Here is a 15,251-nt window from a genome sequence, read left to right on the forward strand (position 1 = left end):
GGACCCCAAGAATTGACCTGGCTGTCAACAACTCAACCCCGTTTATCACGACTCTACTTCGTATCCATCTGCGTTTTGTGCTTTCCGCTGGCTCCCCCGGGCCGGAACTCGCGGGGCTCGACATTACTCTCATACCCCCCCTTATCATATCATCAGCAAATGCTTTTTCCTTTTTTTCTTCGACACGAATCTCATCGGCTACGCTTCACCTCCTACGATCCTTGATGGCCCGACATTTTCCATGCGTCGCATACCCTCCGATCCTTTTTTTCCCTCTGGTTTTCACTGTTTCCCTCATCTCCTTCCGATGGACTGGGCTCTCTTCTTTTGCTTTGGTCTTTTTGTGTCACATTTCGAGCCTGGACATATCTTCCATCTCCGTATATCGTGTTTTGTACAGCTTGCTTTCTTAGTCTGCTTTCAGGGTTATATTTTGGGTCTATCTTGTTTTGCACTGGATGCGGGAGTGTTGCAATGCTTTGGAGACTTCCTTTGAGACATACTTAGGCACCTAATACCATTGCATCTTGTCTTTGATTTTGGTTATATGTATATGGGTACAAGAATACAAGTACGGACTCGCCCATTTAAGACCGTCCACATTCTAGTAAAATAGAATATGTCTCATTGTTATCATAAAAGCTACATACAGCACAGGTTTCGCTACGCATCCTCCTCAACCACAGAAGCAACTGCAAGGTGTTCCAACCTCCAGTTACTCGCAACCCCATATTTTCCCCACTTTTCCTACTTCTTGCTCACCGGATCGGCACCAAGAACCCAACCGATCCCACTAACTAAGCCCCCAGTCATCATATTGCTAACCATATCCCTCTTCCTAACACGACCCTCGCTATCCGGCGACAGGGGTCGGTCATTATCCTGAGTAACGACCGGCGCCGAGCTATCAGCTGCGCCCCTCAATGGGAAAGCATTTTTATGCAGCGCCAAAGCCGCACCACGAGCAACCTCAAATAGACCCATGGGCGCTTCGTGGCGGTGAGAGTTCGGCATTGCAGCACGCGCACGGCGCGCAGCACGCTGCTGCTCCGTGTCAAAGGCGTCACGCTCCGAATCCGAGGGCCCGAATCCGCCCGGGACGGAGGCCAGTGTGTCGCCTTTTCTATCCCAGAGGTCTTCTTCTTGCTGCTCACGCGCGCGCAGTGAGGTGAGTTCTTCGTCGCAGCGACGCCACGCGCCGAGGATTTCCGGGAGTGGGTCTGGAGATGGGACGAGGACGAGTGCGAGAGAGAGGAGTTCCATTCGCTGGGAGAGATGCGAGATTTGGGATTGGAGGGTTGGCGGTGGGTGGGTTGGTGTTGTGGCGCGGTAGCGGCCTGCGTTGTAGACGGCGCGCCAGGTGATGTCGTCAGGGACGGAGGTGGTGTTTAAAAGAGGGGAGGAGGTTGAGAGGAGAGAAGGGGGTGTTAGTCGGGTTAGGATGTAGGAGTAGGCAGTGCCGAAATCGTTGGAGGATAGAGCGGAGGCAATTGCTAGGGAGGTGATACGGCGTTCTGCTGTGAGGAGGGCGTGCTCCTTTGAGGGTTTGTGGTGAGTTGACTCATCTTCGGCTTCGTGTGATGCCGCTTGTGTAGGAACGCCTGCAGCTACTAGGTTTCGTCCAATTGAGAGAAGATCGTCTAGTTTGGTGTAGCTCTTTGGGTTTTGCTCAAGTACTTTCTCAATCAAGAGGATGGGATCGTGATGGACACGAATGCTAACAGGTTGGAATGGAACACCGTGTTGCAAGGTCAGCGAATAGTATGAGAGTGCGTGTGTTGCGGCGATGAGGGCATAGATCTCCTTAAATATAACAGACTCTGGGAAGTGTGAGGCAAACGATTGTAGACTAAAGTACTGTCAGTAATGAGTCCATATATCCTCTTCTAGTAGCACCACTTACATGTCATAAGCTCTCTTCATCCCACCCCGGGTTCGATTTCCGTTGCTTGCATTATCGTACGCTGTGAATATGGCCTCTTGTACCGCAGCTTCCACTTGGGCAGGATTAAGTGGCGCTGTTTTAGAGTTGGTGTATATATCAATAGCCAATTGATACTCTAGAAATAACGTCAGTATTGAGAGAAAAATAATGAATTTGAGTCAAATTACCTTTAGCTGCCAGCAGCGCCTTCAAGATCTCCGTTTCAACTGTGTCGCGCGGAACTCGCCAGAAAAGTCCATGGTATGGTGAAGGTTCATCCCAGGCGTTGTCGGACTGTTCCGCCTGCCAATCTCGAAGCCAAAGCAATCGCTGTCGAACCATAGACCAGTCTTGGTTTACATTCGGTTGCTTCACAGTAGAATTCACCACGTTTTTGAGTTCGGCCAATTGCATTTCCTCGGTGCTGTGGAGGCACATATTTGCCGCAATCCGACAGGGAACCAGATGACCAAGCTCGGTCAGTATACGAAGGGAAAGAAGCAAAGCGCTAAGAAATGAGATCGACGGAGGAGACGGTTTTGTAAGAGGATTCGTCGGCCTCAGAAGGGCGTTCTGCAATAGAGATGCGCGGGATGTCGAGGAGATTGACTCGGTGTCATAGTGCACAGATGGCAGTTCTGAATCAGAAGTGAGGTACGAGCTATCTTCAAGATCGAGGAGCTTCGCGACCCTCGTCAAGACCTGGAACGAGCCCTCCAGTGCAGCCATCGAGGAGTCTGCATGGGCATACACCACAGCAAGACCGGACTGGCCGTATCGAACCTGTAAATCCCTCGCCTGCTGTTCGGATAATTGCCTGCCAGCATTGTCGTATCCCCCTAAGTCCACATCTGATGGTCCACCCCAGTGGGTATAGGCGCTCACAACGCTGTCGCGGTCGACAAGACTTCGCGACAGCAGCCATTCGTTCACGTGTTCCCATCCAGCCAATTCGGTTGCTTGAGGTTTCTCGGAGCCTTCAATGAAAGAGACCGAACTTTGCCGAGCTGCTTCGTTAAGCCTTCGTCGTTTTGACCGATTACCACCATACAGCCAAGGTCCAATCAGACCCCTCAAGTTGTTGACCAAGTCCATGTTGCTTTCTTCGGAGCTCATCAAAGACAGGAGAATGTTGACCGCGGTTTGATCGTCCATAGACTCCAGGATCTCAAGAGATATAGTTTCGTCGCGATGGGCGTAGAATTCGTAGTTCAGTCGAAGCAATGGTAATAGGCTCGATATCAGCCATGTTCGAACGACTGGCGAGTTCTCGTAGAACGGGGTGATAAGTTCGAGGATAAGAGGCTGGAGTGCTGTTTCCGAATCGATCAGATGTGCTCGGTGGATAAGGAATTGGGTCAAAGGATCTGCTGAAGCTATCTCGTCTTCCTCGTCAGGGCGTTGTAGTGGCCGTAAATGAAGCTTCCGCACGCGCTTTCTTGCAAGTGATTCGGACAAGTCCTGCACGGCAGAGGTATTGATCGGTCGGTCGGATGGCAAATTAGAGCTATTTGCTAGCTCTTGTAGCACCGGGATGTACTGAGAGGGCTCCGTGCTTTCTGGGAGAAAGGTCAAGATAATGCGCAGGAGGCGTTCCAACGGGAAACAATGGGGAAACCGGGCCTGTAGAATAGGCAAATCTGCCACATTACCAGCTACACAGAGTTGTGTAGCTAGTAGAATAGCATGCGCATCAGACAGCTCTTCGAGAGCCATGATCAAGCTAAAGAGACGAGGCAGTCCAGTGAGGTGGCCTCATAGTTGGCGATGACCATGTTGCATACGGCGGGGCGCACAGACCAAGTCGGAAACGAAAGGGAAGAGTCGCATCCACCGGCACTTCATCACTACCTTTTTCGCGGTCTCTGTGCCTACCACTTACTCAATTAACTTCTTCTACACATCACAATGGCTTCCGGTTACGGTAACAACGGTGGTATGTGCTCATTTTCCCCCTCCCCGGAGAACCTGCTCGGGTCCGCGCCGACATGCCCTCGGATCACACCTTGCGCACGCAGTTCCCTCCCCCCACGAATAAAACCGGCTAACATACTATGGCTTTTTCTAGGTCCCGGCCGCTGCTATCCCTTCTGGCAAGAGGTTCTTGGTTGCTACGTGGTGAACTCGGGCGATGGTGCGAGCGGCAAGAAGAAGTGTGTGCCCGCCCTGGACGATTACTATGAGTGCCTTCACCACCGGAAAGAGGTAAGGGCAATCCCCGTTCGATCTAGATACCCGTACACTTGAATGATGGACCTGAGTCTAATAATGGGAAATTGGAACAACAGGCTCTCCGTACTATGAAGATGCAAGCTGCCTATCGCAAGGCTGAGGCCGCACACCCGCGAGAGAATGCCCCCAAGGCTGAGCAAATCCGAAGCTTGGGTCTGCTTGGGAAGGAAGAGGAGGCAGCCAATTTGCTGAGCCAACGGTGAATGGGAAGGATTTGCTTATTCTTTTACAATGCGTGTGATTCCGTGTTTCCGCCTCGGGACTTTTGCCCGGAGCCTGTGACTGTATAGAAACGCTCAGCTGGTTGGCTTTCAGGTCTGTCAGTGAGAAATGATACTCCAATTGAACGACAAACGGTGCTTTTATCTTTAATTTCTATGTGCTTAATCCATAATGGATTTCCGAAACGGCAGATGCCGGCATGTAGGACGAGATATACCCGATCTCAGAAGTCTAATTGACGAGATAAGCATGAGCTGTGATTGAGCACAGGGAAATTAGTCGAATTACCAGTCCCACGCGCCTAGCCGCTTATCCCGGTGTTCTTTGTATCGCTAGTTTTGTCTTGCAGTACTTCAGGGAATTATACTTTGAAGATTGTATGACGCCATAAGCCCTTGGCTGTCTTTATAACAAATATTTAGAGTCATAGGCATGATTTATATGCTCTGCTTGAGGGGGAGAAGTAAGAAAGGAATGCATGAAAGAAATAGGATTATTGCTGATGAGAATCTATATGGCGGATATATATAGTTCAGCAGGTGTATTGATGCATTTGGATCGCGAATAAATTGGATTGACACCTTATATACGGTTATATATAAGTATAGAAAGACATCACCCCTTACCCCACGATCTGATCATCTATCTTTGAAATATAATACCTATGTAAAACTATTGCCTACATCAACGTACATGCACTGCTGATCTTCATGATTCCTTGAACTCTGAAGAGGCCATCTGGCATGTCTTGGCATTACTCCCTCCTTCCTTCAAAGCTTGAACGAATTTTCAAATAACCCTTTACTTAAATTGTTCACGGAAGTTCAGTCCATCACAATATCTTCCAATACATTGAACTGGGTATTTTTGATCAATCTAAATGCTCTATGTCATCCAACGCGTTTCATGGACTCACGTGATCGTTCCAACAGCAGAAAAAAAATCGGCGCGCTGTGAGTGGAAGCCCACCGCCCGCGCTAAACCACAAACGGCCTAGGCGGAGTGACCCAAACATGGACCAGCGCGCCGGGCAGAAGCACCCCCAATGATATAAACCCGGCTGCGTGACCTCGACCCTCGCTCTTGTGTACTAAATCTAAATCCCCCCGCTGACTCAGCATCGCGGCTTGAGGTGTTGGGCGTTTGGTCTTTGTTTTTCATATCGAGGTCCTTCCACCCTAATTGCGCGCTTTGTCGCGCGCAATTGCTCTTTTCTTTGCGGTATTCTCTTTTTTTTTTCCTTAATCAAATTGTGCCGCATAGTCGGGAGAAAAGTGAAGACCCGCGATGGCTTCCCGGTAAGCCCCTTCAACCAATCACTACGCGCCTGTCACGTGAAACTAACCCGGTTTAGACTCGACCGTCTCGTCACGTGAGTATTTTGACCCAAATGCGTGCAATCACGTGAAGCAACTAACCACTGACCAATGACAATACAGGCTACTCGAGACGGGCAGCACTCAGTTGATTCGTAATACTGCTGCTCAGCAGCTTGCAGATGTACAGAAACAGCATCCAGATGAGCTGTTTAATCTACTCGGGCGCATCCTGCCTTACCTCAGATCCAAGTCCTGGGATACAAGGACGGCTTCCGCCAAAGCTATTGGACTGATTGTCTCCAACGCAGAGATTTATGATCCAAACGAGGATGATGGACTGCAGATTAAGTCTGCAGCAGACGAAGATGATGTGGAGATCAAGTCCGAGGTCAAATCCGAAGAGCTAACCCTAGCTGATGATTTCCTCAAACTTGACACCTTGGACATCCCTTCCGTATTAAAATACGGTAAGCGGCTGCTTGGCAGTGCGGGCAAGGAGTATGAATACTCCCTAGCGTCCATGGAACCAGCTTCACGCCTGCAGCACCAAAAGAAGACTTTGAACTCACGGTTGGGTCTCGAAGGCGAATACCTTGAAGAAGACCTGATCGAGGATATTGAATTGGCCCCTAAAGTGGTAACTCCTGCCCCAAAGCATGAGCCGACTATCCCGCCAATCTCTCACCAGAAGAGTCTGCATGAAGCTCCCTCCCGCCGGCCCTCCTCGCCTAGCGAAAGTGCGATGAAGGAGGACGGGGGACTGAGCAAGCGGCAGCTCAATCAGCTCAAACGGAAAAACAAACAGAATGCCAAGATGGGGGCCAATAAGGTCCGTGTCGTGGATTTGTCTTCCCGTCGACAGTCAGATATTGTGACAACCCCTATGGCCACAACTCCCCATCCTGTCAAAGCAGAGAACGGAGATGATCAGAACGGCGACACAAAACCTGATTACTTTTCCTTCGAACGCACGGAAGAAGATGACGATTCCAAGCTTGTTTCTGAATTCAAAGGAACTGCCGCCCCACAGCGACCTCATATCCAGCCAGAGATCGTGGAGCAGGGTGCAGGATGGCCTCTTGAACACATGTGTGAATTCTTGACTATGGACATTTTTGACTCTAACTGGGAAGTTCGACATGGTGCCGCAATGGCCCTGCGTGAAGTGATCAGGGTCCAGGGCGTGGCAGCTGGCCGCCTGGATGGAAAAAGTCGCTCAGAAAATGATGCACTCAACCGCCGGTGGCTGGATGACCTCTCATGCCGACTACTCTGCGTTCTGATGCTTGACCGGTTCGGTGATTACATTTCAGACAATGTGGTTGCGCCGATTCGCGAAACCGTGGGCCAGACTCTCGGTGCCCTTCTATCACACCTACACCCGAACTCAGTCCGAGCAGTCTACCGATGCCTATACCGGATCATAATGCAGACTGACTTAGGATTGGACCGCCCCGTATGGGAGGTCTGCCATGGTGGTATGATCGGGTTGCGGTACCTCGTCGCAGTTCGAAAGGATTTACTTGTCAATGATTCCAACATGATGGATGGCGTCCTGGAAGCTGTCATGAAAGGACTCGCTGATTATGATGATGATGTCCGGGCTGTTAGCGCCGCCACACTTGTTCCTATTGCAGAGGAGTTTGTGTCCTCCCGGACTGGCACGCTTGGCCCTCTGATGAACATCGTCTGGGACTGTCTCTCCAACCTACAGGACGATCTTAGTGCCAGTACAGGCTCTGTGATGGACCTTTTGGCCAAGCTGTGCACATTCTCTCAAGTCTTGGATGCTATGAAGGCCAACGCTGCAGATGATCTGGAAGCGTCATTCGGAAAACTTGTCCCCCGTCTCTACCCATTCCTCCGCCATACGATCACCAGCGTTCGCTCGGCTGTCCTTCGGGCTCTCATGACATTTTTGAAGCTGGAGGGCGAGCGCACCACGGACTGGGTAGATGGCAAGGCATTGCGCTTAATTTTCCAAAATCTTCTCGTGGAGCGGAACGAGGGTGTTTTGAAACTGTCTGGCCAAGTGTGGTCTGAACTCCTCAATGCTGTTCAGCTGCGCGGCTCATTCAAATCCGACGAGGAGTTATCGGAGTCTATTCAGCCTCTTGTCACTCTCACTCTGGGCGCTTTCGGCGTTCCCCGGTACCCCATCCCGATGAACACCTCGCTCTTTATCAAACCGTCTGGTCTGCCATTCTCCGCCGCTCTCCCAGCTCCCACACCTTCCAAAGGCTCCCCCCTGCTTCTATTCCAGGCGGGGCTGAGATCAAGGTGGGACGGAGGCGCAAATCGGAGAAGAAGGAAAAAGAACAACCCCCGCCCTCAGCTCACAATGTGGACGGACACATGCTTTCCGGTGACATTGACCTCGTTGGTGCAGATACCATGCTGAGATCCAAGATATATGCCGCGAAGGCGTTGGGCGAGCTGATATCTTTCTGGGACAAGAATGAATTACCAAGCCTTTGGCCGGCAATTCTGGATGGTCTTCATGTTTCTGCTTCCACAACGCAGCTTGCTTCGGCTATGGTCATAGAAGAGTATGCTCGTCAATCTGGACCAGAGAGCAAATATCGTTCGTCTTTGTGTGATCGTCTTAGACCAATCCTCGAAGGCGAGCGCCCACCCTGGTATGCGGACATTGCGTGCTACCTTCATGTTGCGCGCTCCCAGTGCCATTCATTGTTGAATACTTTCCGGGACCATGCGCACGTGGCACCCTCTCGGCTGCCAACCTTGGCCGTGGTCGTTCAGGGCGACTCAGAAGCCGGACCTAATGCATTTTCCTTGGCGGATGCCGAGAAAATCGTCGGTCCTGACTTTGATCGACTGAAGAAAAACCTCACACCGGCCCAACGAATCACTGCTACGCAAGTCTTGAATGATACTCGTACAACTGCACAATCCGCCGTCGAGGAGGCAAGAATGATGAGGGAACAACGGGACATGCGTGTTCTAGCTGCCACTGCTGGTGCCCTGGTCGCGTTGCGGGATATCCCCAAGAAGCCTGGTCACATCATCAAGGGTATGATGGACAGTGTCAAGAAAGAGGAGAATTTAGAACTCCAGCAGCGCTCTGCGACAGCAGTGGCAGGACTCATAGAACACTACACAGCTGCCACGAAGCGTGGACCTGTGGACAAAATCATTGGAAACTTGGTCAAATACTGTTGTGTGGACACTTCTGAGACACCTGAGTTCCCGCACAATGCGCAATTGGAAAAATCAATCTTGTCGCTACGCAAAGAAGAAGACCGACGTGACCATCCAGATGCGGCCAAATTCGAAAGAGAGGCGAGAGAGGCACGGATTATGCGTCGTGGTGCCAAGGATGCGCTGGAGCAGCTGGCAGTCAAGTTCGGTGCTGAGCTTTTGGAGAAGGTCCCGAATCTCGCAAAATTGGTTGAACGGCCACTGAGAGATGCTTTGGCAGAAGATGAACTTCCCGAGGACATCACTAACCCAGAGAATGAACTTGGCCAAGAAATCGTGGATGGTCTGTCTACACTGCGGGCTCTGCTGCCCAAGTTCCATCCCGGTCTCCACGAATGGGTTATCGACCTTATGCCGATTATCGCCAAGGGTTTGCAGTGCCGACTTTCTGTCATTCGCTACGCGGCAGCCAAATGTTTCGCTACAATTTGTAGTGTCATCACCGTTAAGGGTATGACAATGCTGGTTGAAAAGGTCTTGCCGATTATTAACAATGGGTTGGATGTCAATCACCGCCAAGGTGCGATTGAGTGCATCTATCATCTGATCCATGTTATGGAAGATGGAATTCTCCCCTATGTCATCTTCCTCGTGGTTCCTGTCCTTGGCCGAATGAGCGACTCCGACAACGATGTGCGTCTTCTAGCAACAACATCATTCGCCACTCTTGTCAAACTGGTTCCCCTGGAGGCCGGTATTCCCGACCCCCCTGGCTTCTCGGAAGAGCTACTCAAGGGCCGTGACCGAGAGAGGAAGTTTATGTCCCAGATGCTGGACGTGCGTAAGGTTGAGCCATTCGAAATTCCAGTCGCTATCAAGGCTGAGCTTCGACCTTACCAGCAGGATGGTGTCAACTGGCTTGCCTTCCTCAATCGCTACAATCTCCATGGTATTCTTTGCGACGACATGGGTCTTGGAAAGACCCTGCAAACTATTTGCATCGTGGCAAGTGACCACCATATGCGAGCGGAGGAGTTCGCCAAGAGTCAGTCGACGGACTCTCGAAAACTGCCTTCTTTGATTGTCTGCCCGCCTTCTCTGTCTGGACATTGGCAGCAGGAAGTTAAGCAGTATGCTCCATTCCTCAGCTGCATTGCATACGTTGGCCCTCCTGCAGAACGGTCGAGACTTCAACCACTGCTGGCCACCGCGGATGTCATTGTAACTTCCTATGATGTTTGCCGCAACGACAATGATATCCTCTCGCCTATCAACTTCAATTACTGCGTGCTCGACGAAGGCCATCTTATCAAGAACCCCAAGGCCAAGATCACAACTTCAGTTAAAAAGTTAGCGAGCAATCACCGTTTGATCTTGTCTGGTACTCCAATCCAGAATAACGTCCTCGAACTGTGGTCGTTGTTTGACTTCTTGATGCCCGGTTTCTTGGGAACAGAGAAAGTCTTCTTGGATCGGTTTGCCAAGCCCATTGCAGCGAGCCGTTTCAGCAAATCTTCTTCCAAGGAACAAGAGGCAGGTGCTTTGGCAATCGAGGCACTGCACAAACAGGTCCTGCCATTCCTACTCCGACGTCTGAAAGAGGAAGTCTTGAACGACCTCCCTCCCAAGATTATCCAGAACTACTACTGCGACCCAAGTGAACTGCAGAAGAAATTGTTCGAGGACTTCTCCAAGAAGGAGCAGAAGGAGTTGGCAGACAAAGTGGGCAGCGCAGACCGAGGCGACAAAGAGCATATCTTCCAGGCGCTCCAATACATGCGACGTCTATGTAACTCTCCTGCCTTGGTTGTCAAGGAAGGCCACAAGCAGTACGACGAGGTGCAAACCTTCCTAACTGCCAAGCGTTCAAACATCAGAGACCTTTCCCACGCACCCAAGCTAAACGCCCTGAAAGATTTACTGGTGGATTGCGGCATTGGCCTTGACCATACAGCAGAGGGTGAACTGGACACAGGTGCAAGCTATGTCAGCCCCCACCGGGCCCTTGTGTTCTGTCAGATGAAGGAGATGCTGGACATTGTGCAGAACGATGTGCTCAAGAAACTCCTCCCATCTGTTCAATATCTTCGCCTTGATGGAGGCGTGGAAGCAACCAAGCGCCAGGATATCGTTAACCGGTTCAACACCGATCCCAGTTATGACGTTTTACTCCTGACCACCAGTGTTGGTGGACTGGGTCTCAACCTTACTGGTGCAGATACCGTCATTTTCGTGGAGCACGACTGGAACCCGCAGAAAGATATCCAGGCTATGGACCGTGCTCATCGTATCGGCCAAAAGAAGGTTGTCAACGTGTACCGCCTGATCACGCGGGGCACCCTGGAGGAGAAGATCCTGAAGTAAGTTATTATCATTCCACAAGAACCCCGCAGATGGATAGAAACTAACATGAACCCCGCCACAGCTTGCAACGATTCAAGATCGACGTCGCCTCGACCGTGGTCAATCAACAGAACGCCGGGCTCGGAACAATGGACACAGATCAACTGCTTGACCTGTTCAATCTGGGCGAAACGGCAGACACAGCCGAGAAGCCTAGCGACACAGCCGGCAATGAAGTCGACATGGTCGATATTGACGGCGAGGTCAAGGAGAAGGGCAAGAAGGGCTGGCTAGATGACCTGGGCGAGCTCTGGGATGACCGCCAGTACCAGGAAGAATACAACCTGGATTCTTTCCTGGAAACCATGAAAAACTGATACCTACTGCGCCGCCCATCCCCGACTCGAACCTTTCTACCGTCCAGGCTCGATCTCTATCTCGCTTTGTTTGCATCTCGTATGCATGTCTACTACTATTTTCCGTTCCCCTGCGTCTGATTCACACTTTCCTACTCCTTCGACTCAACCCTCCCCGAAAATTACCCCATATCTTCACAACCCCCAAATGATCGTCATGCTTAATGTCACTGTACCAATCTCCGTCCTATACCATGGAGGCTCTTGTCTGCAACGCAGACTGGAGCATAATCGCTTATTTAGTATTTGTTCCACCGCTGGGAAGGCCCTCTGATTTCTACTCGTTCTTCTTTCTACTCTTCGAACCCTTCATGTATTGCTAGCTTTTTGATCTCCACGATGGATGGAGATTCTAATTTCTGTATGTTGTACATAGCAAATCCTTTGATCCATCCGCAACTTTCATATCTTTTCCTTCGTAATCCATAGGTGGTGTAAATTGGTGGATTGTCCACTCTACGTTGTTGGGGACATCGATAGTTGAGAATGCACACAATTGACCATACTTTTAATGTGTCCACAACCTGTATCACAGAATTTATTTGATTTCAAGATTTCCATTGACAATAGATACACAGAAACAAAAACCCCGTGGCACCTTTCCAATAGTAATAGCCCCAAAGAATAGCAAACGCCGTATTTCCCACAAAAGGGTTACCCGAGGAACAGGGAGAGAAAGAAAAGAACAAAAACAGCACCAGATACGAAACGAAGATATTCCGTAAGGTGGGGAGGGTCCGAAGACCCCAAAAATGTTAGTGTAGATACAAATCAAGAATGGAAATGTTGGTTCGTTGACACCGCAGAAGAGCATTACTGCGGCGTGGGCTGGACCGCAAGGGCCCAGAAAGGAGAAAAAGGCAGTAACAAAAAAAAAGAAGGTACTACATAGGTAGGTTGATCATAAGGCTGAAAAAAAAAACAATTCATCAGAGACGCGGCCTAACGCGCCAGGTGGGTGCTCATCAGGTCATTGCATGTTTAGGCTTGTCTCTTCGGTTTCGAAAGCATGTTGAGGCGGCTCATGCTGAGAACCGCACGACTCTTTTGCTTGCTAGCGGGAGTGCCAATCTGGCCAGAAGGACGCACGGGAGTTTTGGTAAGACGTTTCTTAACCGGGCTTGGAGTAGGCGGGTTGGACTTGAACCTCTTGCTGCTGCGTTCATCAGACTGCACATCGGTAGGCGGCACATTCTCAGTATTTGCAGTGATAGGAGCATCTTCGTCGTTAACTTCGCTGCGGTGCCTCTTTTTATTGACAATGCCATGAGCAATGCCATGAGTCACCACGGGAAGCTCCTGATATGGAGCGGGCTGTTCGCCGGCATTCGACTTGCGAACATGACGAATGGACTTGAATTCAGAAGTAGGAGTAGTGGACGTTTTGGCAGCCGAGTTCTTCTCGGGAGTGAGAGCCGGAAGAGTGGGATAGACTACATCTCCGGCCATGGAACGACGCTGAGCGGAAGACCCCTTGGAAGGAGAGGGTGAAGCAACAGCAAGTTCGTGACGAGACTTGACGCTCGGAGTGAATTCAACGTGCTTCTTTGGTGAAGGGGTTGGAGCGGAGTCGCTCATATCCCCAGCTCCTCCAAAGAGCGACTTGGGATTGAAATCGGGTGCCGCAACGTGGGTACCAGACGCAATTTTGGCGGGGTCGCGGGAGAAGAGTGGTTGGCGCCGACGAAGAATAGATCTCAGGCTACCAAGGGTGGGCAATTTGCTCTTGAGGCGTGGGTTGAAATCAGTCCGAGGAGTTCGAGGTGAGGCCATTGTTTTGGCAGCCGGAGATAATTTCAAGGATGGAATCATTGAGGTCCTCGGTGCTTTGATACTAGTAGAGGTCGTACGAGCAAGCGAAGCATGTGTGGGAGTCATGAGGGAACTGCGAACGCTTGTGCGAGGGCGAGGACGAGGACCTGCAGGTCGGCGAGGGGTTTCGACCTTCTGCGTTTGCTCCTTTGATTCATGACGAGTGGATGTATCTTCGTTTTGGTTGTGTTTGACACGCTTAGCTGTTGTAGCGGCCGTGGGAGTGGACAGGTTTGAGATCTTAGAGGAAGAGCGGGAAGGGGACGAATTCTGGCTCTCTGGTTCGTCAAGCTGCGCCTTGGACTTGGACCGCTTCAGGGACTTGGAAACAGGCTGGAAGCGACCGGGAGTAGCACGGAAAGATGAAGCATGCCCGGCAATGGAGTCCATCTTTCTGAATTCGGCCATATGGATGTCGCTGAAGCGGTTGGTCTTGCCCTTTGGCATAGCGATCTTTCGGTCTCCATGAATTTGTTCGGTCTTGTGATTTTCATGTTCTTGCTCCGAGTTGCCCTGAATCATTTGGGCCTTGATTCGAGCAGCATCAGCACGGACGCTTTCCATCAGCAGTTTCGCCTCGTCGCTGAGTTCGGTCTCCTGGGAGTGAAACTTGTATTCGAATCCTGGGGTCCCAAACTGATCGGTCGCTGGAGACGCCTTGGATTTGGTTGGGGTGTCGTCACTGATTCCGAGCTTGACCACATTTCCATTGGCATCTTTCTTAACGGGATTGAACCCGAGGAGCAGGCCCGAGTCTGCGTGTTTGGTTGTGCTCTGTTGCGCCTTGCTGGGATGCATTTCTTCGCAAGATGGACGGGCCGCAGTCACACTAGTGGGGGTCGTCATGCTAGCGCGCTTTCGTTGGACAGATGCACGAGGAGTTTTCTGGGAGGGAGTTTTCGCAAGGGGGGTTTGGACGTGTGGGAGTTCGGAGCTGTCAGTCTCCTCGCCTTCTGCAACAGATTGAAGTCTGGAAGCTGCGACCGGCTGAGGGGTCTCTTCAACCTGAATAGAAAAATGAAAATTAGTTTACTGCGATTTCAACAGTTGTGAGGACCTCAAGCTGTCCCACAACAAGCGTTGTTGCCATGTTACTCACCTCCGGGGTGCTCTGGGCACGACGAATGCGCGCGGAACGGCGAACCGCCATGATTGAAGGCGCAAATGCAAGGAATCAACAAATATCAAAAGACTGTAATAGCCCGAAGAAGCAGTGCAGGGGGGTTAATGGGTCGAGACAGGGTGTGGGGAAGCATCAAAAGTCGAAGCGAGGCCAAAAAGTAAACAACGCGCCCGGGCTTGACGTCAGATGACTCAGCATCACAACCGGGTTCCAGGGCCACTTTCATACTTCCAATGCTTCTTTTCCCATACATACTACTCAAACGGAGTACATAGTATGTATTCATCTTTTCTTTCGATTTGATTATTACCCAGATACCTTCTCTCAGTTCCTTTATGTCACTCTGATGAGCCCACCCTGGCCCTTTACATACCCCGAGGGCTGAAAGTAAGGCCTAACATTTAACTAAGGCAGATAGTTATGCGGGCTTACAAAGACTATAATATGTTTAGTAGAGGCTTTTCTAGAATAATAATACTAATAATCAATCTATCATGGTCAAATAGAGCCATAAATTTGTTTAATTCTTGTGACATTGGGAACTAAATAGGATAAACTCCATGCTATCGAGCACCTCTGTAGGCCTGATCCCTAAGGCTAAAATTGGAAGACCTCGGGTTCCTCCCCTTCTGTTTTCTACTTAAGTACAATCCAACAACTCCTGACTACTGGCTGCTTGGGTATCTATAATGAAACAA

At 50.6% G+C, this 15,251-nt stretch overlaps 4 protein-coding genes across 4 annotated transcripts; 2 read left to right on the forward strand and 2 right to left on the reverse strand.

Moving 5' to 3' along the window:
• Positions 1 to 747: 747 nt before the first annotated feature.
• Positions 748 to 3,640, reverse strand: N7487_004245 (secretory pathway Sec39 family protein; the record flags this gene model as incomplete). Its single annotated transcript, XM_056871992.1, has 3 exons — positions 748 to 1,849; positions 1,904 to 2,060; positions 2,113 to 3,640. 3 exons carry the CDS (start codon positions 3,638 to 3,640, stop codon positions 748 to 750), a joined length of 2,787 nt encoding a protein of 928 aa, XP_056729712.1.
• A 192-nt stretch (positions 3,641 to 3,832) lies between these two features.
• On the forward strand, positions 3,833 to 4,359 carry N7487_004246 (uncharacterized protein; the record flags this gene model as incomplete). The annotated part of the gene is made up of 3 exons (XM_056871993.1): positions 3,833 to 3,860; positions 3,993 to 4,129; positions 4,213 to 4,359. The coding sequence occupies 3 exons, from the start codon at positions 3,833 to 3,835 to the stop codon at positions 4,357 to 4,359; spliced, it is 312 nt and encodes a 103-aa protein (XP_056729713.1).
• Positions 4,360 to 5,665: 1,306 nt separating this feature from the next.
• On the forward strand, positions 5,666 to 11,579 carry N7487_004247 (DNA-binding ATPase; the record flags this gene model as incomplete). The annotated part of the gene is made up of 5 exons (XM_056871994.1): positions 5,666 to 5,676; positions 5,733 to 5,750; positions 5,818 to 7,892; positions 7,961 to 11,219; positions 11,285 to 11,579. The coding sequence occupies 5 exons, from the start codon at positions 5,666 to 5,668 to the stop codon at positions 11,577 to 11,579; spliced, it is 5,658 nt and encodes a 1,885-aa protein (XP_056729714.1).
• A 1,020-nt stretch (positions 11,580 to 12,599) lies between these two features.
• On the reverse strand, positions 12,600 to 14,580 carry N7487_004248 (uncharacterized protein; the record flags this gene model as incomplete). The annotated part of the gene is made up of 2 exons (XM_056871995.1): positions 12,600 to 14,435; positions 14,530 to 14,580. The coding sequence occupies 2 exons, from the start codon at positions 14,578 to 14,580 to the stop codon at positions 12,600 to 12,602; spliced, it is 1,887 nt and encodes a 628-aa protein (XP_056729715.1).
• Between the last annotated feature and the right edge of the window lie 671 nt (positions 14,581 to 15,251).

This window comes from Penicillium crustosum (assembly GCF_028827405.1).
Source record: "Penicillium crustosum strain IBT 35664 chromosome Unknown utg000002l_segment0_segment0, whole genome shotgun sequence".
Lineage (NCBI taxonomy): Eukaryota > Fungi > Ascomycota > Eurotiomycetes > Eurotiales > Aspergillaceae > Penicillium > Penicillium crustosum.